This window comes from Saccoglossus kowalevskii, chromosome 15, assembly GCF_978046115.1.
Source record: "Saccoglossus kowalevskii chromosome 15, keSacKowa6.1, whole genome shotgun sequence".
In the NCBI taxonomy this organism is placed as follows: Eukaryota; Metazoa; Hemichordata; class Enteropneusta; family Harrimaniidae; genus Saccoglossus; species Saccoglossus kowalevskii.
Genome location: NC_140655.1, coordinates 35,871,167 through 35,896,272, shown reverse-complemented (window position 1 = coordinate 35,896,272; position 25,106 = coordinate 35,871,167). Strand labels below are relative to the sequence as shown.

General features: G+C 36.6%; 1 protein-coding gene across 1 annotated transcript; it reads right to left on the bottom strand.

The window, feature by feature from the left end:
* Nucleotides 1-1,636: 1,636 nt before the first annotated feature.
* On the bottom strand, nt 1,637-7,991 carry LOC146734346 (uncharacterized). The gene is made up of 2 exons (XM_085508592.1): nt 7,778-7,991; nt 1,637-5,709 (listed from the first exon to the last, which is right to left on the bottom strand). Exons 1-2 carry the CDS (start codon nt 7,989-7,991, stop codon nt 1,637-1,639), a joined length of 4,287 nt encoding a protein of 1,428 aa, XP_085364718.1.
* Nucleotides 7,992-25,106: the final 17,115 nt, after the last annotated feature.

The following is a 25,106-nucleotide window of genomic DNA, read 5'->3' as shown; positions in this document are numbered from 1 at the left end:
TCTCAGCACATGGGAGTTCTTTCTAAGCTTTCTTTGATTTAAAGTGTACTGTGTTTTTTTCCAACTTTCACAACTCCACTAGAGTTACAGGAATATCCTGCTTAGTACCATAAATCTAATGAAGAGCTACTTAAAACATTGATAATATAATAAGCATTCCTTTGCCCACTGTTTTATGGTTCTTATCTGTCATCACCAGTCACTTCTATCAAGATTCTAATCAGGATAACTGTTACGTCCCCGGGACAAGGTCTGGTTGTCAAATAGAACCAAGCCCCCGAAACTAACGTATGGTACGAGCCCCCACTTCCGGTAATGGAAGAATGACACAATAAAATGCTACAAAATTAGATTTATTGTACTAGTCCAATCAGTAGTGACAGTAATAACAGCGAGCATAGACCAGGGTTGATAAATATTAACATTACAAATAATACCTAGTAGTTTAATATGACAGGTGGACGTTTTCATTAATAATCACTACAAAAATATTCAACTATGAACATGTCTCTAAATCAGTGCCAGTTCGTTGGGTTAACAATTCGGCGAGAGTCTGCGGTCTTGACGAGGTGTATTGTACTCGCAGTTCGACGAGAAACGACGTTTTCATTAGCAAATAATAAGTATCTTCCGAATTCTTGAATTCACTCGTCAGCCAGTCATAAGACTCAACAAAGAAGAGCACAACCACGTTATCTCAACAGCAAAACAGATCCGGCGTACAGCAAGGGCTGTAACCACGTGCGAGGACTCCTTTCATAACACTGCAGCTCGTCTCGTGCTCTGCAACTCCTTTCATGCTCTGCAATTCTCTGTTTTATGTAGTCAAATCGGACCCCTCAGGTCGATCATGGTTCAGACCCTTGCACGACGTATCTACTCCCTAGCTTGGAAGTAATTTATATGTCATACGTAACGCAGTTCCCAACTCTTAACTTAGCAGCTATTCAAAACCTGCACAATATATATGCTCAACCAAATTACAATATATTTTAACTTAAATATTTCTATACTCAATCGGTAAAACACAAAAATTGCAAATCACCACGCCCTCATCTAGCGAGCATTCAACCTTTTGTCCACAAGCCATATTAATTTAATACAAACACTATGAAATCAATCTCTACAAGTCTCATAAAATTACAGGTACGTAACACCTCCTTCCTACAGAAGAAAATTTGGAATACAAATTTTCTTTTACAATAGTTAGTACACAAAAGACTTGTACAATCTATATCAATTAATTTTTTTTAAATATATATACAATTTTTATTTTATACTATTTTTCTTTCTTTATTTATTTATTTATTTATTTATTATTTACAAAGCTCTAGACAACGCATCGGCACATACATTGTCTTTGCCACGGATGTGTCTTACATCAAGATCATATTCTTGTAGCTGTAAACTCCAATTAAGTAATCTTCTATTTTTATTTTTCATTCTATTTAGAAAGACTAAAGGATTATGGTCGGTGAAAACTATTACAGGTTTCACAGAGGCAGAGATATAAACATCAAAGTGTTGTACAGCCATAACCAATGCTAACGTCTCTTTCTCCGCATTAGAATAATTTCGTTGATGTTTATTGAATTTCTTAGAAAAGTATCCTATTGGACGTTGGATACCCTCGTCGTCATTTTGAAACAGCACCTACGTCACTGGCGTTGGTCGACAAACTGAATGGTCTTCCAAAGTCGGGAGCCATTAGCACTGGTTCGCTACACAACAGAGATTTCACTTTCTCAAAAGATCGCTGACATGCATCGGACCATATATATTTCATGTCTTTCTTAAGTAAATCAATAAGTGGAGCTGCAACATGTGAAAAATTCTTACAAAACTTTCTATAAAAGCCTGCCATTCCTAAGAATCGTCTTAGACTCCGTTTATTTCCGGGAATGGGGTATTCAACACTACTATGCACTTTTGCAACAACAGGCTTAACCTGGCCCTGACCTACAACATGACCAAGATAGGTCACAGTGGCCTGCCCAAACTCACTTTTTGACAAATTAATAGTTAAGTTAGCGTTCTGAAGCTGGTCAAACATTTTAGTAAGACTCTCCAAGTGTGCCGGCCACAAGTCATTAAATACTACAATATCATCAATATACGTGTCCACATTTTCCAAATCCCTCAAACAAATGTCCATCATTCTTTGGAACGTGGCCGCACTATTCTTCATACCATATGGCAAGACTCTATACTGGTACAAATTATCAGGAGTTACAAATGCAGAGATCTGTTTTGCTCTGTCAGTTAAAGGGACACCCCAATAACCCTTCAACAGATCACATTTTGTAATATATCTGGCATTACCAATCCTGTCAATGCAGTCATCCACTCTGGGTATGGGATACGAATCAGTTTTGGTAAGATAGTTCACCTTTCGAAAATCTGTACAAAACCTCGTTGAGCCATCGGGTTTTGGAACTAACACACAAGGAGAGGACCAACAGCTATCGCTTGGCTCAATGATGTTGTTCTCAAGCATATATTTAATTTCTTTACGAATGATTTCTAATTTCATGAGATTGGCGTGATATGGGTGCTGTTTGACAGGAGAGGCATTTCCCACATCAACATCATGAATAATTACATGGGTTTTACTAGGAACATCTGAAAATAGGCATTTGTATTGCGTGATTAATTTAGTAATATCATTTCTTTGTTCAAAAGGCAAGTGACTAATTTTCATCTCAAAATTCATTAAAATCTCTGAATTATTTAATTTAATCCCTAATTTATCAACTAACGTTTTACACTCAATTTCTACATCCTCAGTTTCACCAACAATCTCACACTCTACTGCCATACATTCTTTAACCTTATCTCTATTATAATAACGCTTCAACATATTAATGTGACATACTTGGGTTGATTTTCTCCGATCAGGAGTTTGTACTACATAATCGACATCATTTACCTTTTTAAGAACTATATATGGACCATGATACCTAGCCCTCAAAGTACTACCCATAACTGGTAATAATACCAACACTTGATCACCAGGATTAAATGAACGCTCTATTGCCTTCCTATCATACAATAATTTCATTTTGCCTTGAGCAGATTTCAGATTTTTACGAGCCACATCACACGCCTCACTCAATCTCTTTCTAAACTTAGCCACATAATCAAGCACATTCATCTGTCTAGACCCCTCTTCTAACCACTTTTCTTTTAACAACTTCAACGGACCCCTAACCACATGACCAAAGACCAATTCAAATGGACTGAATCCTAACGACTCCTGAACCGAGTCTCTAACTGCAAATAATAACAAATTTACACCTTCATCCCAATCTCTTTCATTCTCCAGACAATACACTCTCATCATACTCTTCAGAGTTGCATGAAACCTCTCTAACACCCCTTGGGACTCGGGATGATAAGCACTAGATATAATCTGCTGAGCCCCTAACTCGTTCACCACCTGCTGGAACAATCCCGATGTAATATTTGAACCTTGGTCCGACTGAATTTCTTTGGGCAAACCCACGAAAGTGAAGAAATTAATAAGAGCTTTAGCCACACTTGAGGCAGTTATATTACGCAGTGGGATAGCCTCCGGGAATCGCGTTGCTGTACACATAACTGTCAACAGATTCTTATTTCCCCTCTTTGTTTTTGGTAGAAGACCCACACAATCAACTATGACTTTACTAAATGCCTCACCAATAGCAGGTATAGGTTTTAATGGAGCTACAGGAACTTTCTGATTAGGTTTACCTACCATCTGACAATCATGACAATTTCTACAGAACTCTGAGACACTACGCTTAATACCTGACCAATAGAAGTGTTTCATAATCTTGTTTAAGGTTTTTGTAACACCTAAATGTCCACCCATAGGAATCTCATGAGCTATCTTCAATATTTTAGATTTATACGCCTTCGGCACCACAATTTGATATATTACTGACCATTCCTCGGAAGATGGCACTACTGGCGACCGCCACTTCCTCATAAGAACACCATTTTGTTCAAAATATCCAGTAGGGACACTGTCAACTTCACTTTTGGGAAGCACCAATTCAAATAGAGTTAAAGTGTCTAGGTCATTCCTTTGTTCTCTGATCAATTTTGACCTAGAAAGAGGTACATCTGGCTTATTCCCTTCAACTTTATTAGTGCTATCCTTACCTATACGTTCACTATCATCCAAACACTCCTCGTCTGAGGCATTACTTAACACTTTGCCAAGAAACGTCTCAGACAAGTCACAGGATTTGTCCGCTAACTTATCTTTATTAACACTTCCTTGTACAGCAGTTTTCTGGGACATATCCTTAGTGACTGCACAAGCAGGAAAAATACAAGGAATACATTCGGCAACTGTTTCAGTACTCACCACAGAAACTGGCTGATGTACAACCCTAGGATCAGCTATCACTTTTGGCCCAGCTAAATCATTTCCCAACAAAAAGGATACACCAGGTAACACAGGTAACACAGGCCTCACTCCAACAATAACAGGTCCTGATACTAACTCTGAGGAAAGATTAATTTTATGCAGTGGTACATTAATAAAGCCTCCTTCCACACCCTTCACAATTACATACTCCCCGGTGAAGGAATCAACATTACAAGGTAACATTTTCTCCAATAGCAAAGACTGGGTGGCCCCCGTGTCTCGCAATATCTTAACAGGAGAAGGGTTAGTAGTATCGTTAACCGCACTAACCAATCCCTCAGATACAAACGGTTTAAAATCATTTCTAATATTACCCAAATCCGACTTTCTCTGAAAAGAACAGGATCGAAAAGACACATCACTCATCGGTTCACTAACAGTACATGCATTCTGCGAAATTCCTTGCTCTCGCTCTTTCTTCCATCTCAACGCATAACAATTTGATATCACATGCCCAGGCTTCTTACAATAATTACAATTTTGTACTCTATATAGTCCACTGCGGGTCGTTACCCCTGGCTGATTAACAAATTTTGACTGACCCCCTAACTTACTCCTTTGTTCACCTTCTACCTTCAATGCAACACTTTTACTATCATCCACACTGCAACTTTGCACATTCTGTACTGGCTTACGAGAAGGAACATAATTCTGACTTCTGCAAAAAATTGGCTTATGGGTTAGAGCATAGTCATCAGCCGTCACAGCAGCTCGCTGCAGTGTCTGAACATCTTGCTCATCCAAATAAGTTCGAACCTCAGCCCGCATACAATTTTTAAACTCTTCCAACAACATAACCTGTCTCAATTTTTCAAAATTACCTTCAACTTTCTTAGAACGACACCACCTATCAAAACACATTTCTTTCTCGTGTGCAAACTCAACAAATGTTTGCCCGTCAAATTTGCGATAGTTTCGAAACTTTTGGCGATAAGCTTCTGGAACCAGTTCGTAAGCTTTTAATATAGCAGTTTTTGAGACCTCATAATTCGAATATTTGCTTACAGATAATGATGCATAAGCTTCTTGAGCTTTACCTTTCACTACAGTTTGTAATAACTTAGACCACTTATCTACCGGCCCTTTTAAATTGGTTGCCACCTTCTCAAAATGCTGGAAATATTTGTCAATTTCCTTTTCATTAAAAGGAGGAACCAATTTTACAACTCTACTAATATCAAATACATTTGAATTTTCTTGTTCTTTTTGTCTGTCTAACTCCTTCTCTCTCAACCTTATCTCAGCCAATTCTTTCTCACTCTGAGCCTTTAACTGTGCTAATGCTAAGTCTTTTTTAGTCCCCGTTCGGACGCAGTCCGAAAACGGGGACTTATGTTTTGCCCTGTGTGCGTCCGTGCATCCGTGCGTCCGTGCGTCCGTGCGTCCGTGCGTCCGTGATCACCTGTATCTCGAACATGCATGGACCGATTAAGTTCAAACTTCACTCATACATCACACATTATATGGGACATATGCACATGCATTTTTTTCATGATCCGATTAACGATAGCCGAATAGCGGCCATTTTAAGGCCGAAAATGCATCAAAATCGCACATTTTCACCATTCCGGACCCGGATCTCAGTTATGCATGGACGGATTTTGTTCAAATTTGGTGCATACATTAAACATAATAGGACCTTGATGCACGTCATTTTTTTTTTGGATCGGGTTCGAAATGGCCGACTGGCGGCCATTTTGTTTTAAAGAATTCAGTTCTGGATCCGTATCTGAGACATGCTTGGATTGATCGAGTTCAAACTTCACACACACAAGGTACATCATGTCACAAATATGTATGTGCATTTTTTTCATGATCTCATTAACGATAGCCAAATGGCGGCCACTTTAAGGCCGAAAATGCATTGAAATCGCACATTTTCACCATTCCGGACCCGGATCTCAGTTATGCATGGACGGATTTCATTCAAATTTGGTACATACATTAAACATAATAGGACCTTGATGCACGTCATTTTTTTTTTCGGATCAAGTTCGAAATAGCCGACTGGCGGCCATTTTGTTTTAAAGAATTCAGTTCAGGATCCGTATCTGAGACATGTCTGGATTGATCAAGTTCAAACTTCACACACATAAGGTACATCATGTCACAAATATGTATGTGCATTTGTTTCATGATCTCATTAACGATAGCCAAATGGGGGCCGCTTTAAGGCCGAAAATGCATTGAAATCGCACATTTTCACCATTCCGGACCCGTATCTCAGTTATGCATGGATGGATTTTGTTCAAATTTGGTACATACATTAAACATAATAGGACCTTGATGCACGTCATTTTTTTTTTCGGATCAAGTTCGAAATAGCCGACTGGCGGCCATTTTGTTTTAAAGAATTCAGTTCAGGATCCGTATCTGAGACATGTCTGGATTGATCAAGTTCAAACTTCACACACACAAGGTACATCATGTCACAAATATGTATGTGCATTTGTTTCATGATCTCATTAACGATAGCCAAATGGGGGCCGCTTTAAGGCCGAAAATGCATTGAAATCGCACATTTTCACCATTCCGGACCCAGATCTCAGTTATGCATGGACGGATTTCATTCAAATTTGGTACATACATTAAACATAATAGGATCTTGATGCACGTCATTTTTTTTTTCGGATCAAGTTCGAAATAGCCGACTGGCGGCCATTTTGTTTTAAAGAATTCAGTTCTGGATCCGTATCCGAGACATGTCTGGATTGATCAAGTTCAAACTTCACACACATAAGGTACATCATGTCACAAATATGTATGTGCATTTGTTTCATGATCTCATTAACGATAGCCAAATGGGGGCCGCTTTAAGGCCGAAAATGCATTGAAATCGCACATTTTCACCATTCCGGACCCGTATCTCAGTTATGCATGGATGGATTTTGTTCAAATTTGGTACATACATTAAACATAATAGGACCTTGATGCACGTCTTTTTTTTCGGATCAAGTTCGAAATGGCCGACTGGCGGCCATTTTGTTAAAGAATTCAGTTCTGGATCCGTATCCAAGACATGTCTGGATTGATCAAGTTCAAACTTCACACACACATGGTACATCATGTCACAAATAGATATGTGCATTTGTTTCATGATCTGCTTAACAATAGCGGAATGATGGCCGAGAATGCATCAAAATCACGTATTTTCACAATTCCAGAACCGGATCTCAGTCATGCATGGATGGATTTTGTTCAGATTTAGCACAATGTGTTGTACATATGCAGGTGCATTTCGGTCATGATCTGCTTTAAATGTATATGTCACTCAAATATGAACGGAACGGGGACGTGTCATTGACAATGACTTGTTCATATTTAATTCCATCTCAAAACGTTTCAGGTCTATATTACCAAAAATATCTAAAGCAGGATACGATTCCAAAGCTGTCTCAGGCAATTTATCATCGTCAACTAATTGCTCAACAATTACTCTCTTTATCTGAATTTTACGCATAGACATTTTAGCCTCTACTTCCAATTCTTCAGCAATTGTTAATAATTCCACTTTCTTACACTCTTCTAACATTTCAATGGAGGGTTTCTCAATAAAGGCTTTTACATCCATGGTGTTAACTCACTGTCATTCACTGTCTTATGTGGTTTAACAATATAATTTGGATATACAACTTTATGCAAATTAATCGCGGTTTAGTTCGGTTTCTGTTCGCTCCCGGACGAGCCCCAAATTGTTACGTCCCCGGGACAAGGTCTGGTTGTCAAATAGAACCAAGCCCCCGAAACTAACGTATGGTACGAGCCCCCACTTCCGGTAATGGAAGAATGACACAATAAAATGCTACAAAATTAGATTTATTGTACTAGTCCAATCAGTAGTGACAGTAATAACAGCGAGCATAGACCAGGGTTGATAAATATTAACATTACAAATAATACCTAGTAGTTTAATATGACAGGTGGACGCTTTCATTAATAATCACTACAAAAATATTCAACTATGAGCATGTCTCTAAATCAGTGCCAGTTCGTTGGGTTAACAATTCGGCGAGAGTCTGCGGTCTTGACGAGGTGTATTGTACTCACAGTTCGACGAGAAACGACGTTTTCATTAGCAAATAATAAGTATCTTCCGAATTCTTGAATTCACTCGTCAGCCAGTCATAAGACTCAACAAAGAAGAGCACAACCACGTTATCTCAACAGCAAAACAGATCCGGCGTACAGCAAGGGCAGCAACCACGTGCGAGGACTCCTTTCATAACACTGCAGCTCGTCTCGTGCTCTGCAACTCCTTTCAAGCTCTGCAATTCTCTGTTTTACGTAGTCAAATCGGACCCCTCAGGTCGATCATGGTTCAGACCCTTGCACGACGTATCTACTCCCTAGCTTGGAAGTAATTTATATGTCATACGTAACGCAGTTCCCAACTCTTAACTTAGCAGCTATTCAAAACCTGCACAATATATATGCTCAACCAAATTACAATATATTTTAACTTAAATATTTCTATACTCAATCGGTAAAACACAAAAATTGCAAATCACCACGCCCTCATCTAGCGAGCATTCAACCTTTTGTCCACAAGCCATATTAATTTAATACAAACACTATGAAATCAATCTCTACAAGTCTCATAAAATTACAGGTACGTAACAATAACAAAGGGTGAGGTCCCACTAATTTAAAAGAACCTGGTGAGGCTGAAAAAAATCCACTTCTCTGTGAATCCCAACTACATTTTCAATCAGGTCAATACAAATAAAAGTACACTGCCATAAAACACAGAGAAATTTAAAAATCTACCTCATTAGGGCAAATGAGTTGTGAAAATATTTTTCTAGACCTGTTGACTTTCATTTTGTGCTGCGCTGTGCCTTCTGGCTAGAAATTAAATTATAAATAAAATAAACAAAAGATAACTGATTATACATCTGGCACTGAATACAATAACAAACTGGTTACTCTAAAAAACTGTACACTGCATTGCACTTGATCGGTTTTCTTATTAAGAGATAAATCAAAGATCATTTCACCCTTTTTTTTGTGGTATATGTGGTACACTGCAATTCAGTTAATTATATGTGAATTCTGAACAGTTGGTATCGCACAAATGATGTATTTGCAGCATCCTCGCATGGCAGAATGAAATGTTTGAGGGAACTCAGAAAATGTCAATTACCTCAAAATATACTTGTGTGTGCAAATTTTTTTGTTTGTACTTTGATTTTTGTCTGTTGTTAAACAAACACATTATCTATAGCAGTTCAATTATGGTATGATCAGTACCAGGTGTTTTTAAAATAAAAGCCCAACTAAATTGTAAAAAAAAAGTTTAATCAGAAAAACTCTGTGAGAATTTTTATGAATTATAAATTCCTGAAAATGGAATTTTATTCCACAAGCTCACTGCCATATTACAATGACATCTTCAGTACAATATAGTTTAATACAATTTCAAAACACTTATCTTTTACCTAATGTTCTTCTAATGGAGATAGTGCAGTCTTATAATAAACATGATGACAGTGGCGAGTTTTGTAATAATGCATGTATTTTTTTTTCTTTCAAACGTAGGTTTTTTTCACTCAATGTATAATGGAGGAACATATTCCTGTGGCAGAGCAAGTTAAGTAATGTTTTATAAAATAATTTTTACAGTTATCAGTGTTCTTATTGGTAATATTTTTCATGTTAATTCGATATCAATCATGGATTTCATGACTTGTTGCTATTTGGTACTTGAAATTTTGGTCAAGTTCTACTATTGCCCTTAGTGATAAGTAGTAGAACAAACATTACACTCCTGTCAGTTACATTCACATGTGGAAGTCATTGGATGTGGATATGATCACATGTAGACTATCACATTTCACTGTGAAGTAGATAGTGGATGACTTGAGAAACAACATTACAGATCATGTCACTTGTCTGTAAGTGTTGAAACTTGGTGGGTTCTTAGAAAGAATATTATTTATTGTTCTTCAAATATTTTAGTATAAGGTAGTAATCAGATCAGAGTGTCATTTTTATTTTGTTTTATGTGTTATATTTCAAAAACCTTTTATTGACTATTGTGAAATTTTATCTGACTCTATTTGCTCTATAACAAACACATCTAAACCAGCATTGCATTTACTGCAGGGATTTTTTTAAACAAGGGAACAGGGTGCAGTGCCATGGCAATGTGCCCCCTTACCCAGATCCTCTGGCAACCATAAAATTCTGATTGACCAGGGATCACATGTGGCCACAGTCTTCAACTTTGACCTGTCTGATTTTGGCCCCAAGGAAGCCATAGAATGCTCCATTTTAAATTAGAATTATCAAAAACTACACACCCTGGTAGGGAGAACCCTATCTCTCCCACTTGGTGGCGCCGCTGAATTGCAGTGCTCCCTCTTTCAGTTTTTTTCTAGAAAAAAAAACTGTATTGTATACTGTATGGTTATTTTTATTTACCATACGATCACTTCATTCATGCATTTCTATTTTAGTAAATTGGTGAACTTCGTTTTGACAATAAGCTGTTATCACCATAAAAAGTGTCAAATTCTCATTCAATGCTCTGGATGAGCCAGAGATGCTTTATTTACAGACGTGGATGTGGTGGACTGTCACTAGTTATGATATCCCTGTTCATGTCTGCCACCCAGGAAAAACCAGAGGTAAAAACCCTCTGGAAACCTGTGTCCGAATGCAATGCAGTACATAGTAGAGGGAAAGTGTTGGACTACATAAAGGTGAAACTAAGTGAACTTTTAAATATTTGAGGTAACTGAACTTGAACGTCTGTGAGTTGCTGACTAGACTGACTACCACTATTCCCTATCTGAGAAAGAATATGTCTTCACTATACTCTCATTCCATTACACTTCATTTATTCAATAATGATAAATGAGCCAGAGATGCGACAGACAGCTTTAGAATCCACTAAAGAAAGGAGGGAGTCAAACTATCTGATTACAGACTAAGGTTTTGGGATACAAGCAGTTTAGATTCCAGTGAATGTCCTTTGCAGTTTAGAATTTCCATCTATCATGATGTTTAAAACATATTTCATTGATGTTGACATTAGCAGCAGATGTTGCTCCCATGCACTGTAATGAGTGAAACTCTATCAGGGACAATCTCTTTCAATCTAGCGACAAGAGTTTCCAGTGCTCTGGTATAACTTGAAGGTTTGTTTTGAAATGCACTTTACAGAGTCCAAGCAAATACTCGAAAGGTCTATCTCAAAACGAGGCATCTACACTTTGTATCAGATAGCTCTGTCATCTGTACATTGTATGTAGATAGCAGCATCCAAATACTCAAAAAAGTCTATTTCAATACAAGGCATCTACACTTTGTATCAGATAGCTCTGTCATCTGTACATTGTATGTAGATGGCAGCATCCAAATACTCAAAAAGTCTATTTCAATACAAGGCATCTACACTTTGTATCAGATAGCTCTGTCATCTGTACATTGTATGTAGATATCAGCATCCAAATACTCAAAACGTCTATTTCAAAATAAGACATCTACACTTTGTATCAGATAGCTATGTCATATGTACATTGTATGTAGATAGCAGCATCCAAATACTCAAAAAGTCTATTTCAATACAAGGCATCTACACTTTGTATCAGATAGCTCTGTCATCTGTACATTGTATGTAGACAGCAGCATCCAAATACTAAAAAAGTCTATTTCAATACAAGGCATCTACACTTTGTGTCAGATAGCTCTGTCATCTGTACATTGTATGTAGATAGCAGCATCCAAATACTCAAAAAGTCTATTTCAAAATAAGGCATCTACACTTTGTATCAGATAGCTCTGTCATCTGTACATTGTATGTAGATAGCAGCATCCAAATACTCAAAAAGTCTATTTCAAAATAAGGCATCTACACTTTGTATCAGATAGCTCTGTCATCTGTACATTGTATGTAGATAGCAGCATCCAAATACTCAAAAAGTCTATTTCAAAATAAGGCCTCTACACTTTGTATCAGATAGCTCTGTCATCTGTACATTGTATGTAGATAGCAGCATCCAAGTACTCAAAAAAGTCTATTTCAATACAAGGCATCTACACTTTGTATCAGATAGCTCTGTCATCTGTACATTGTATGTAGATAGCAGCATCCAAATACTCAAAAAGTCTATTTCAAAATAAGGTATCTACACTTTGTATCAGATAGCTCTGTCATCTGTACATTGTATGTAGATGGCAGCATCCAAATACTCAAAAAGTCTATTTCAAAATAAGGCATCTACACTTTGTATCAGATAGCTATGTCATCTGTACATTGTATGTAGATAGCAGCATCCAAATACTCAAAAAGTCTATTTCAAAATAAGGTATCTACACTTAGTATCAGATAGCTATGTCATCTGTACATTGTATGTAGATAGCAGCATCCAAATACTCAAAAAGTCTATTTCAAAATAAGGCATCTACACTTTGTATCAGATAGCTCTGTCATCTGTACATTGTATGTGGATAGCAGCACAAAATACTCAAAAAGTCTATTTCAATACAAGGCATCTAAACTTTGTATCCGATCATCTGTACATTGTATGTAGATAGCAGCATCCAAATACTCAAAAAGTCTATTTCAAAATAAGGCATCTACACTTTGTATCAGATAGCTCTGTCATCTGTACATTGTATGTGGATAGCAGCACCAAATACTCAAAAAGTCTATTTCAATACAAGGCATCTAAACTTTGTATCCGATCATCTGTACATTGTATGTAGATAGCAGCATCCAAATACTCAAAAAGTCTATTTCAAAATAAGGTATCTACACTTTGTATCAGATAGCTATGTCATCTGTACATTGTATGTAGATAGCAGCATCCAAATACTTAAAAAGTCTATTTCAAAATAAGGCATCTACACTTCGTATCAGATAGCTCTGTCATCTGTACATTGTATGTGGATAGCAGCACCAAATACTCAAAAAGTCTATTTCAATACAAGGCATCTAAACTTTGTATCAGATCATCTGTACATTGTATGTAGATAGCAGCATCCAAATACTCAAAAAGTCTATTTCAAAATAAGACATCTACACTTTGTATCAGATAGCTCTGTCATCTGTACATTGTATGTAGATAGCAGCACCAAATACTCAAAAAGTCTTTTTCAATACAAGGCATCTACACTTTGTATCAGATAGCTCTGTCATCTGTACATTGTATGTAGATAGCAGCACCAAATACTCAAAAAGTCTATTTCAAAATAAGGCATCTACACTTTGTATCAGATAGCTATGTCATCTGTACATTGTATGTAGATAGCAGCATCCAAATACTCAAAAAGTCTATTTCAATACAAGGCATCTACACTTTGTATCAGATAGCTCTGTCATCTGTACATTGTATATAATAATAATAATAATAATAATAATAATAATAATAATACACTTTATTATACCGTAATAAATAATAACAGTTCATCTTAAGTTGAGGTAATAAAATATAGAAAAGTATATATTTGTTGTATGCGGGAATTACCCTAAATACTAAAAAGTATGTCTCTACACTTAGTGGCTGATAACTGTGTCACTTTTACACTGTATATTGATAGCTATCATTACTTAGGGACAACATCAAAAGTTCAATGTAGGATAAACATTTAATTCCTTTAGTTTTTTCCCAAACCCCCCTACCCCCATTGAAACTTAATTAATATATATTGACCATGGCGTCAGTCTACATTCACCATTAAATACAAATTGATAATCGGACAGTAGTATGGCATAGCAGTTGGGTGTCGGGTGGGTGTAAAAGGACTTTACACTCGGACCAAACCATTTTCTCGTCTTGGATGTTTTTTTTTCATTTTCTGTTTTTTTGTCCATGATTGGATAGAAAAAAACGAACTACAAGTACTCCAAGATTTTTTTGACTTCATTAAAAAATAAAATTGTTTTTGTAGGATGGAAACTTTTTGAGGTCAAACCCCACCCCCAAACTAAAGCAAATAAGTTTGTTATCCGACATCGATCTTTTGACGTCGGCCCTTAAAGTTTCACGGTTAGTTTTACCTTTATTTTATTGAAATGAAATGACCCTTGGAACGTGCAAGTTAAAATGTGTTGCACTTATAATGTACTATTTATTCTTATGTTAGATCTGTCTCATTATTTCTGTAGATAACTCAACACTGGTCTATGTGAGAAATGTTCCATCTGGTTTTTCACAAGAAGATCTTCGTGAATTACTTGAATGTAAGATTCAGTTAGTTTGATTTCTTTATGACTTAGAGAACATAAATCCTTGTAATTAATCAGTTTTTCACAAAGATTTTAAAACTCAAGCAATAATATTTGGCGCAACATTTAAAAAAGTAAGATTGAATTTAATTGTCCTAATTGTATTATTTTGTTTACTTTAACAGTTACTTTGAATGGTGGAAGTAGTAATGATGTTTGTTCAGTTATTCATTGTGTCTCTCAACCAGAAATTAATAATGAAGTGAGTGTTCCTAATTGTTTTGAAAATAGTTTTATTAGCTCTGAAATTTGGAAGATAATTTTTAGCTTTCCTGCCATCAAGATGACAGTGTGCTGTCAGATTTATTGTACAGTTTGGGTTTTTCAGTTATTAATTATTAACACTGTGCTAATTTTGCCCTATATAGGATCATATGGTTTTGTATTGTTCTGATTCTAGTTGTGCTAGAAGGCTATTGACAAAGGTAAGAAATTTGTCTGGCACCAGGAGAAACAAACAAAAAAATTAAGTACTCGTTTGATGATCAGATACAAGATGTCAATCATTTTCATGTTAAAAAATCATCATAATCAAGCATCATCTTCTGGATCCATACTTCTGACATGTTTATGTTCCAACTATATAACTATAAACAAAACTATATATCTTAAATTTGATAACTAATGGGAACTGTGCCATGCATGGCTTGTTAGTCCCCGTTCGGACGCAGCCCGAAAGCTGGGACTTATGTTTTGACCTCTGTGTGTCAGTGTGTGCGTCCGAGCCTGTATCTTAGACATGCCTGGACCAATCACAATCAAACTTCACACATACATCATACATGATATTATACATATGCACATCAATTTGTTTCACGATCTGATTCAAGATGGCCGAATGGCAGCCATTGTTGTGCTAATAAGTCATCAAAATCAAGCATTTCTCGGCTGTTTACAGATGAATTTTGTTCAAACTTGGTATATACATTGGACATTATAGGAGCTTGATGCACATCATTTTGTTTTTCAGATAAAATTCAAAATAGTCGACTGGCGGCCATTTTGTTTTAATGAATGTGGTTCTAGTGTCATATCTCTGACTTGCTTTGACTGATTATGTTCAAATTTAACTAGGAATAATTAGAAATTTCATATAGTGACGTCATACTCAACTTACTAAAATCTAATGGATGTACTCAATCAGGTAGCTGTCCAGCCTAAGTTCAGAGGGGTGTAATAGTTGTATATTTTACAACGTTCAGTCTAACCTTACCTTAACAAAACCAAAAACCAGTTTAGAGTATTTGATATGTTCAATTGACAGAGTACCCAAAACATACCCACGATGTCGGTGATATGTCAGAATTACAGGTCAACATTGACCATCAAGAAAATCCTAAATTAGCAAATGTGGGCACATTGTGTTTGCACAATGTTCTATAACAATAACTGTTACAATAACCTGTTCTAGCTCTATTTCATACTCTGTCAGACTTGCCTTCATCTAAAGGTGCTGGACCCAGCACGTGATCGATTTTATTGGTACCTGGGGTGCTAAATTTCTGAACCAATTAAGGCCTGATGTACTGGTTGGGAACATGAATTCTTGGTTAATGTTCACATCAAATGATACATTACCTAACAATACATATTTACTTGTTTACTTTATAGATGATCCTGATGAGTTTATGTCTTTGAAGAATTTGGTAGCTAGAATGGTTGCAGACAACAAAATTGCAAAAAGTACATCAGTACACAATTTCACCCCATTGTCTGATTTTGGAAAAGCTAACATTGTCCATGCTATCTGGCCTGTACCAAATTCTGGTTATACAGGAAAACATCTACTGAAAATATGGCAAATTGTTATTCAAAGTTCTTTTCATATGCATGATAGAACAAAGCGTAGACAACCACTGATGTTGATGGGTTTTTCAACTGATTCTGCTGCTTTCTCTTTATCAGCCAGTTGTGCTCTCATGACACCTACTCAATATCACGTGGATTCTGGTGTTCACTTCCTTGCTCTTGGTGTGCCACAAGAGAAGTTTGCAGCACCTTACATCTGTGAGCTTCCAGTGATTGCTTATATTGATTGGGACCATGCAGAAAGAACTTTTTTGCGGTGTATGCTGTATGAGAGCTTGGAACTGACTTGGTGCCAGTCAGGTGATAGCGAGGTATTTGCCAACAAGTTGCATTAGCAAGAACTAAAAACGGTATGTAAAGACAAGAAAATTGAAATGGAGATTAGAGACACTGATCTGTTACTTGTGAATATTTTGGACCAAAACCCAGATGCATCACATCGTGTCTTTACGCATTCAATCGCAGAACTGTTGGGTAGATATGTACCAGGATCAGAGGGCTCCCAGCTGTATATAAAGGCAGTAACATATTTGACAGAACCCTTCCGAAACATAAATTTTGGGTCACCTATTGCAGTTCAAAAATCCTTGTCAACAGGTATTACAATTCTACGTCTGTGGAGAAGCTACCTCGTCAGCACAAAGAAGACCTTGAATGCTCGGAAAGGGGCCAGAGAAAATTCACACCAGCGTGGACATTTCATTACACGCGCAGCATATACTGATGCTGAATTACTTTATTCGTCTGGAACCCTGCACATGCTAGCAATGTACATACATTTTAGGGCCTCAATGGTGTTTAGCTCATAAGTCTGGTACCTCATCTACTGAGCGCATTATTTCTCAGCTACAAGGTAAAACTAACCAAATTCAGTCACTAAATTCGCAGCCAACATTCAAAAATATGTTGTCAGCTATATCTCGTGTCCAATTCAATGAAGGTGCTGAAGGACGTCTAGCTATGTATAACATGAAAATACCATCCACATCTCACAGGAAGCAAAAGTTATACAATTTTCAGAGACACACTTCAGACTTGAATTGCAAGTATCCATCAACATACTCAGAGTTCAGGAAGCAACAGCAGCAAAGTCATTTTGAAGGTGTGGAAGCAGCAAAGCAGTTGATAATGAGCCACCTCCCTGTAGAGTTTAAAGAAACTCTTCATGAACATGGTCTTTGGAATGGAACTGGAAGTTCAAGTTTTCCTGATGGTATGGTGATAGTTGATTATGTACCAGTGTCCATGGACAGCTGACATTGTTTCTCTGACATCTTTATGTTATCTAGTAACATATGCTTAAAGGATAATGATCTGGAATTTCTGGATGAAACTGCAGATTTGCTGGATGAAACCATATGCGTAAATGCTGATGAAGAATTAGACAATGAAGAGTCTGCTGACATAGAGAATTCTAGTATGATAGACGACGAATTGCCAACTACCTGTGAAAGTGCTACTGATCTGGTTGGACATAGGAATAGAAAACTATATATAACAAGAAATGTACAAGGAAAATTGGAAGAAATACATATAGAAAGAGCTCTTAAATTAATACTGTCAAGAGAGTATGTGTCTAGAGAGAGAAGCAAGCGACATTGGGCTTCCAAATATATACCTGGTTTTGAACCACTTAACCCACATCATGACGTGAAACTGTTTAGTGATGCACTTATTACCATAGAAGCAAGAAAAATGGTCATAAGGATTCTGTCTCTCAAAGAAAATGGTAAAGAAGTGAAAAGAACATCGTCAGTCGATAGCAATATCTCATTTAGAGGTAGACTGTATACATCAGATGATGGCAAATGTTTTAACATTTTTGAACCAATCAAGGTAACTAAATGGTTAAATAGGAGGAATTTTGTAAGGCAAGTTACTCTGGTGAAAGAAGCTAATGGAGTGTTAAGAAGTGTGGATGTTGTTCAAGAAATCCTAAGTCATACAATATCTGATGATAAGGTTTCTGGCAATGATGGAGATGATATAGAAGACACAAGACTTGATGAGGGCTTCTATGAAGTGGATAAGATAATAGATGTTAGAATTGATAAAGCTTCACAGTGTACTGAATACAAGGTGCGCTTCAAAGGTTATTCCGAAGATGATGATCAGTGGTTGCCAACTTCAGAGTTCAACCAATGTTTTAAATTCACTACCCTGTCTTCCAGGGGAAGACAAATAAAGCGAAAAATTGGAAACGATGACGTCACAGGTGTTTCTATAGCTTCAGTGTGCCACAATGAAAAGGAAAAATCTCCAGCCAGTACTAGTGATCACTGTCAAGTAACCAGTACCTCTGTGAACAAAACTGATGTGCGAGATGTTGAAGAAGCACAAGCATGTGGAACTTATGAAAGTCGTCAACATTCAGCATCCATGGTAAGATGAATAATTTACACATTTACATTCTGTACATAGCATTACACTATGTATGTTCAAGAGTAGTGGTCAGTTAGTTGTGGTAGTGTTATTACTTGTCAGTATGGGCCCATACTCACCATTTTCAGCACCATCATACTAATTTTAGCCACTGTACTGGCTGCATTTACCACTTGTCCTTATTTCAGACAAGTACAACCTGTATGATTCACCCATACATGCATACCTGCTGTATTAACACTGTGAATTCTGGAAAGCCTTATTAGTCCCCGTTCGGACGTAGTCCGAAAACGGGGACTTATGGTTTGCCCTGTGTGCGTCCGTGATCACATGTATCTCGAACATGCATTGACCGATTAAGTTCAAACTTCACTCATACATCACACATTATATGGGACATATGCACATGCATTTTCTTCATGATCCGATTAACGATAGCCGAATAGCGGCCATTTTAAGGCCGAACATGCATCAAAATCGCACATTTTCACCATTCCGGACCCGGATCTCAGTTATGCATGAACGGATTTTGTTCAAATTTGGTACATACATTAAACATAATAGGACCTTGATGCACGTCATTTTTTGGGGGGATCGGGTTTGAAATGGCCGACTGGCGGCCATTTTGTTTTAAAGAATTCAGTTCTGGATCCGTATCTGAGACATGCCTGGATTGATCGAGTTCAAACTTCACACACACAAGGTACATCATGTCACAAATATGTATGTGCATTTGTTTCATGATCTCATTAACGATAGCCAAATGGGGGCCGCTTTAAGGCCGAAAATGCATTGAAATCGCACATTTTCACCATTCCGGACCCGGATCTCAGTCATGCATGGACGGATTTTGTTCAAATTTGGTACATACATTAAACATAATAGGACCTTGATGCACGTCATTTTTTTTCGGATCAAGTTCGAAATGGCCGACTGGGGGCCATTTTGTTTTAAAGAATTCAGTTCTGGATCCGTATCCGAGACATGTCTGGATTGATCAAGTTCAAACTTCACACACACATGGTACATCATGTCACAAATAGATATGTGCATTTGTTTCATGATCCGCTTAACAATAGCTGAGTGATGGCCATTTTAAGGCCGAAAATGCATCAAAATCACGTATTTTCACAATTCCGGAACCGGATCTCAGTCATGCATGGATGGATTTTGTTCAGATTTAGTGCATATATTAAACATAATATAAGCTTGATGCACACCAATTTTTCTTCACATCAAGTTCAAAATGGCCGACTGGTAGAATTTAGTTTTCGATCCATATCTTGGACATGCCTGGACAGATCAAGTTCAAACTTCACATGAGATTTCGGTCATGATCTGCTTTGAATGTATATGTCACTCAAATATGAACGGAACGGGGACGTGTCATTGACAATGACTTGTTATGTTAAACATAATCTCATGTATTTTATATATGTCTTGTTAGATTCATTAATTAATTGTTGATCTGATTGCCCTATAGAAACATTCATGGATCATGGAAAAAATAATCAGTTTTAATAAACAGTCAAGGCATTCATAAAATGACTTTATCATTGTACTTTGCAGTTTTCAACTAGAAAGGAGAGAAGAAATAAAGATGAAGCGGTAGTTGATTTGACTGTAACTCAGGTGAGTTTAATTTTCATGCTTTGAGTATTTTGATTGTCATTTTGTAAGTAGAAAAAACATAAACTAGTTGGTAGGCTGGTTGGCAATCCGCTCTGCTCAAAAAACAAACATGTTTTCGGCTGTTGCCATGGTAGAACATAAACTTGAATCTAATGCCAGTTTATAACTTAAACAGGGCTCTGTATAAAAAGTTCGGGAAAAGCATTCACTCCTCAGATGTCACTTCACTTTATTACTAGCATGTATTCTGCTGTTATAATTATTATTTTCGACCATTTTGCAATTGTATTTTCTATATTATTTGATTAAACGCAGCATTTACAAAGTTGCGTTGGGATTACGTTGATACAATGTTGGTGCGCAACTTAGACAAAATAAAAAGCATGATCATTTGAACACTGCTATTACAAGACTGGTAGGAGGTAATACATTTGGAGCGAAAATCAGTTTTTTGGTTGTTGCCATGGCAGGGGGGATTTTTCCCCAACTAGTGACGCGATTACCCTAACTTTGAGGGCAAATCTCTCAGTAATGATGAAAGGAGACAAAAAACGGTAACTTTGTGCTCACACTCAAGCTGAATAGAATGAGCTATGTCCGAGCTTTTTTATCCTAGAATTGTAGGAGGAGATACATTAGGTGCGAAGCTATTCAAAAATTTTTTTGGCTGTTGCTTTGGCAACAGTGGCCCGATATTTTGTTATATTTTACCACCTAACTAGATTGAAGGTTTGAATTCTGATCATGCCAACTATTGATAAGTTTAGTTGCAATATATTACTAATTGTCATAACAAATTATATTTATGGTGAATCGAATGTCATAAATATTTTCGTAAAGAATAAAAACTCATTCAAGAAAACTAGTTTATTGCAAGAATACTGAAATTAAAGTATGCCATGAAAAACCATGAGTGTAGCAGTTTCTTAGGGGAAGGGCAAGATTAGGTGCTGGTCCACTCGTAAACCCATTCTAGGTGAGAATACTGACGCTACAAACCCTGATGCATACACCTATGAAATTGCTACTTCTCTGAATATGGTAGTCCACCAAATTGTCTAAAATATAACTGCTGTCATTAGGCCAGACTTTTATTATCCCTTGTTTCGCGAACCCACCGAATGAACAGGAGCCAAAAAAATTTTATTTCAGCGTAATTTCTCGCGCCCGCCGACTTGTAAGTGCAAAAAATTGCTAAAAAAAATATTGTTATCTTCATTTTTTTCCGCCCGCCGCATAACAAACCCAAGTTGCATTTTCGTGGGAGTATCATGATCAAAGTACCGAAGTCTCACGCAGATAAGAAACAAGGTTATACATGGAATAAAACATTATTTCATTTCTTCTCTCCGATCAATGATCTCACTAACAATTCTTTGAGAATCACACAAATCTAATGGAAAAAAAGAATTAATTTTATTTTTTTTCCACCCTGCTCAAAAATATTGCCTTATATAAACTCGAGAAACAAGGAATAAAAAAAGTCTGGCCTTACTTGTTTTGAAATGTCGTCTCTTAATATGTTGATCCCATAGATGATCATAGCTTATGTCATGTACAAAATATGACTTCAATTATTGATCTTTTTTTGACAGGATCTGCCAGTAAATGAAATATTACACAATCCAGTATGGATAGATGAATACCATCTTCATGAATCTGAATTACTGACTCCTGGTACTCAGTTATCTGATCTTCATGTAAATGCTGCTCAGAAGCTATTACAGCAACAGTTTCCTTCTATTGGTGGATTTCAAGATAGTTTACTTTCTCAGAACAATCAATTTCTTCCTATTACCTCAGAGTCTGTCCAAATACTATTCACTGGTTCAGCACATTGGGTTGCTGTGTCTAGTGTAGGGAATGAAATCTCATACTATGACAGCATACCATCTAGTGCTCCAGCAGCAGAAGTATATGAATTTTGATCAAAATAAAATGCGACAGCATTTTGTCTCATGCCTTGAGGCCAAACAATTCCAAGCATTTCCAAAGCTTCAAAATGTAACACGCTCCAGAAAAACAGGTAAAGTTTTTAAAATAAAGCTCTACTGTTCCTGTCGTTTACCATACAATGATGGTATGATACGTTGTTGTCAATGTTTACAGTGGTATCACAATAGGTGCGTAGGTACTGTTCACAGGAGTTGCAAGTCCTGGGAGTGCAAGGACTGTTTACAAAAATGCATCTCAAAGATTTAGGAGCATTAATACTAATAATTTAGCTTCTAATTGATCCCTGTATAGCAGTCAACAATTTTGACTGAAGCTTGAATAAAATTAATTTTCTGTAATTAGTATCACTTTTTACCTTTTTCTGTACAAATACAGAGGAGCTATTTATACCATGAGGTAGTTTGTTTATTTGCTGCTTTCCTGGGGATTGCAGACAAGATATATTGAATTCCAGAGCAACAAGTACATTATTTTATGATTATATAGCTGAACTGATTCTCTGCCAAAAAGAGACTTGTATAAAAACATGTTTTTTTAGAACGTTGCTAGATGTGCTTAATTTGAAAATGAATGTTAGTACCCTAACAGTACTGTAATTGTTTTGGTGTTTTAGCTTTTCTGGTTAAGGGGTTCACATTAAGACAAGCCACTATATATGATGTGTTTTTGAAGCCTGTTTTATGTAATTAAACATTTTTCAGTGATTTTCAACAAATGTGATTGCCAATTCTTGTGACTACATACATATCACATGTCATATTTTATGAAAATGTATATTCAGCAGCCATTTACTGTGTGCCTAATAGTTATTATGTCTAGAATCATAATTAATAGTAATGTTTATGTATGACAATTTTTCTGTGAATATGGAAATTAAATTTGTATTTACGCTTGTTTACCTACTGAGTCTATGCATATATCTGTGTCTGTATGTCCCCCTGGTTGATTGTGCAGTATTGCAGATAGTATTAATTGTGGTAAAGTATCTGAGCCTGATATTTCTATGCCTCTAGGATATTGAAATAAAAATGCAGTACATACTGATCTACTCTTTTAAAAGATAACTTTGTGAGAATAGGAAGTGACATTTTGTTGTGAATCATTAAAAGCTATTATCAGCCCAATTCTTCCAGACAACTTAATGTGTATGTCTTAACAGAAGGATGATAGGGAGAAAAAAAAATGGTGGTCACCATCTCTTGATTCCAAACTAGAGCTCAAATTTTGTACAAAATCTCATCACCGTGGAATTAAGTATTGCTACTCCCAATTTTTTTCCACATCTTAACTGAGATAAAATGATTTTTTGTTTGGCATATTTCTTAACATATCTGTATTGGATTCACTAGTTCTGCCAAATTGTACCCAGCTTTGTGCAAAATTTATCAGGCATGATTCTATGAGAAAAAATACTAAAATCAATTTCTGTGGAAATGAGTTGCCCTAATATCTAATTTTTTTTCCACATATAAAATTCAATATATGTGAACTATCAGAAAATTAACAAAAGTTGGGAATGGGAATACATTTTTCTATGATTATGAATTTCTCTACGATTAAAGCCAATGTCCAGCATGGTAAATAAGAGTGGCTTAGCCATCTTAAAATCACCTTTCATCCACCTTCATAAACTTCTACAATTTATGACACACATAATGGCAAAGCACATAATTTCATTCACGATTGTGATTAAGTACTTCAATGCGATGTGTTATAGATTGGTTGTATTTTAGGTTTCTGCAGCTATAAAATGGTGTGTAACAGTTAGTTTGGACGAATCAGTTGAGCATTTTGGGGTTTGTGCACTATTCAGTAGTGAATGACTTGTTTGTTTGTTAATGGTATTGTAATGTTGGATATTGCTATTCAGCTTGCTTCGCCATCCAACTTCCATCCAGTGTCCCATAAGTCTTGTTTCATAATTACCACTAGAGGGCGTTATTTTTTGAAGAAAAATAGTGTTCGTGAAAGTGTTTGATGTGTAATGTGTATGGTGATACTACTTTGGATACATTTTAATTACAGAAGCTGTTCGACCAAAAATGTTCGTTAATGGGAGGGGAACACATAATTTTATGCAGTGGGGAAAGGGGAGGTAGAAAATGGAAAGGGCGGGCAGAGTTTTAATTCCACAATGGGAGGGCACTTTCTGAAAGGAGTAGAGGGAGGGCACAACCCGAACAGCTTTGGGGTACCCTAATTTTCGTGAATGACATTTAAAATCGATAGGAACAACTATATGGGCTTTTTCCAATAATTTGAATGGAAATTTGTAAAATCGCTCGTTGGCTGCTAATGATAAATGGTCATTCCCTAAAGTGTAACTTGTACCGTAGACTACCAATACATGTACTAGTCCACCGTCCTTCAACACGGTGTTGAGGGACGGCGACTAGTCTGAGCTTGTACTGAATGCTATGGGTGGTGAAAATTATGCTAATTATCTGTGTATTATGTCTTTGGCTGATTAATTAAATCATAGCTTTCAAAACAATGACATGTTCTGTTGTTTTTAATTAACAAAAATGGACTTTTACACCCTATAAAAACGAGTGTTTGCTCCTTGTAGTCCTGCATTGAAAAACGTATACAGCATTCTTAAGGGATTTTTCCACACAAAAACGACGAATTCGGCCGAATTTTGTTATCGGTTGGCCTAATATTACCCCCAAC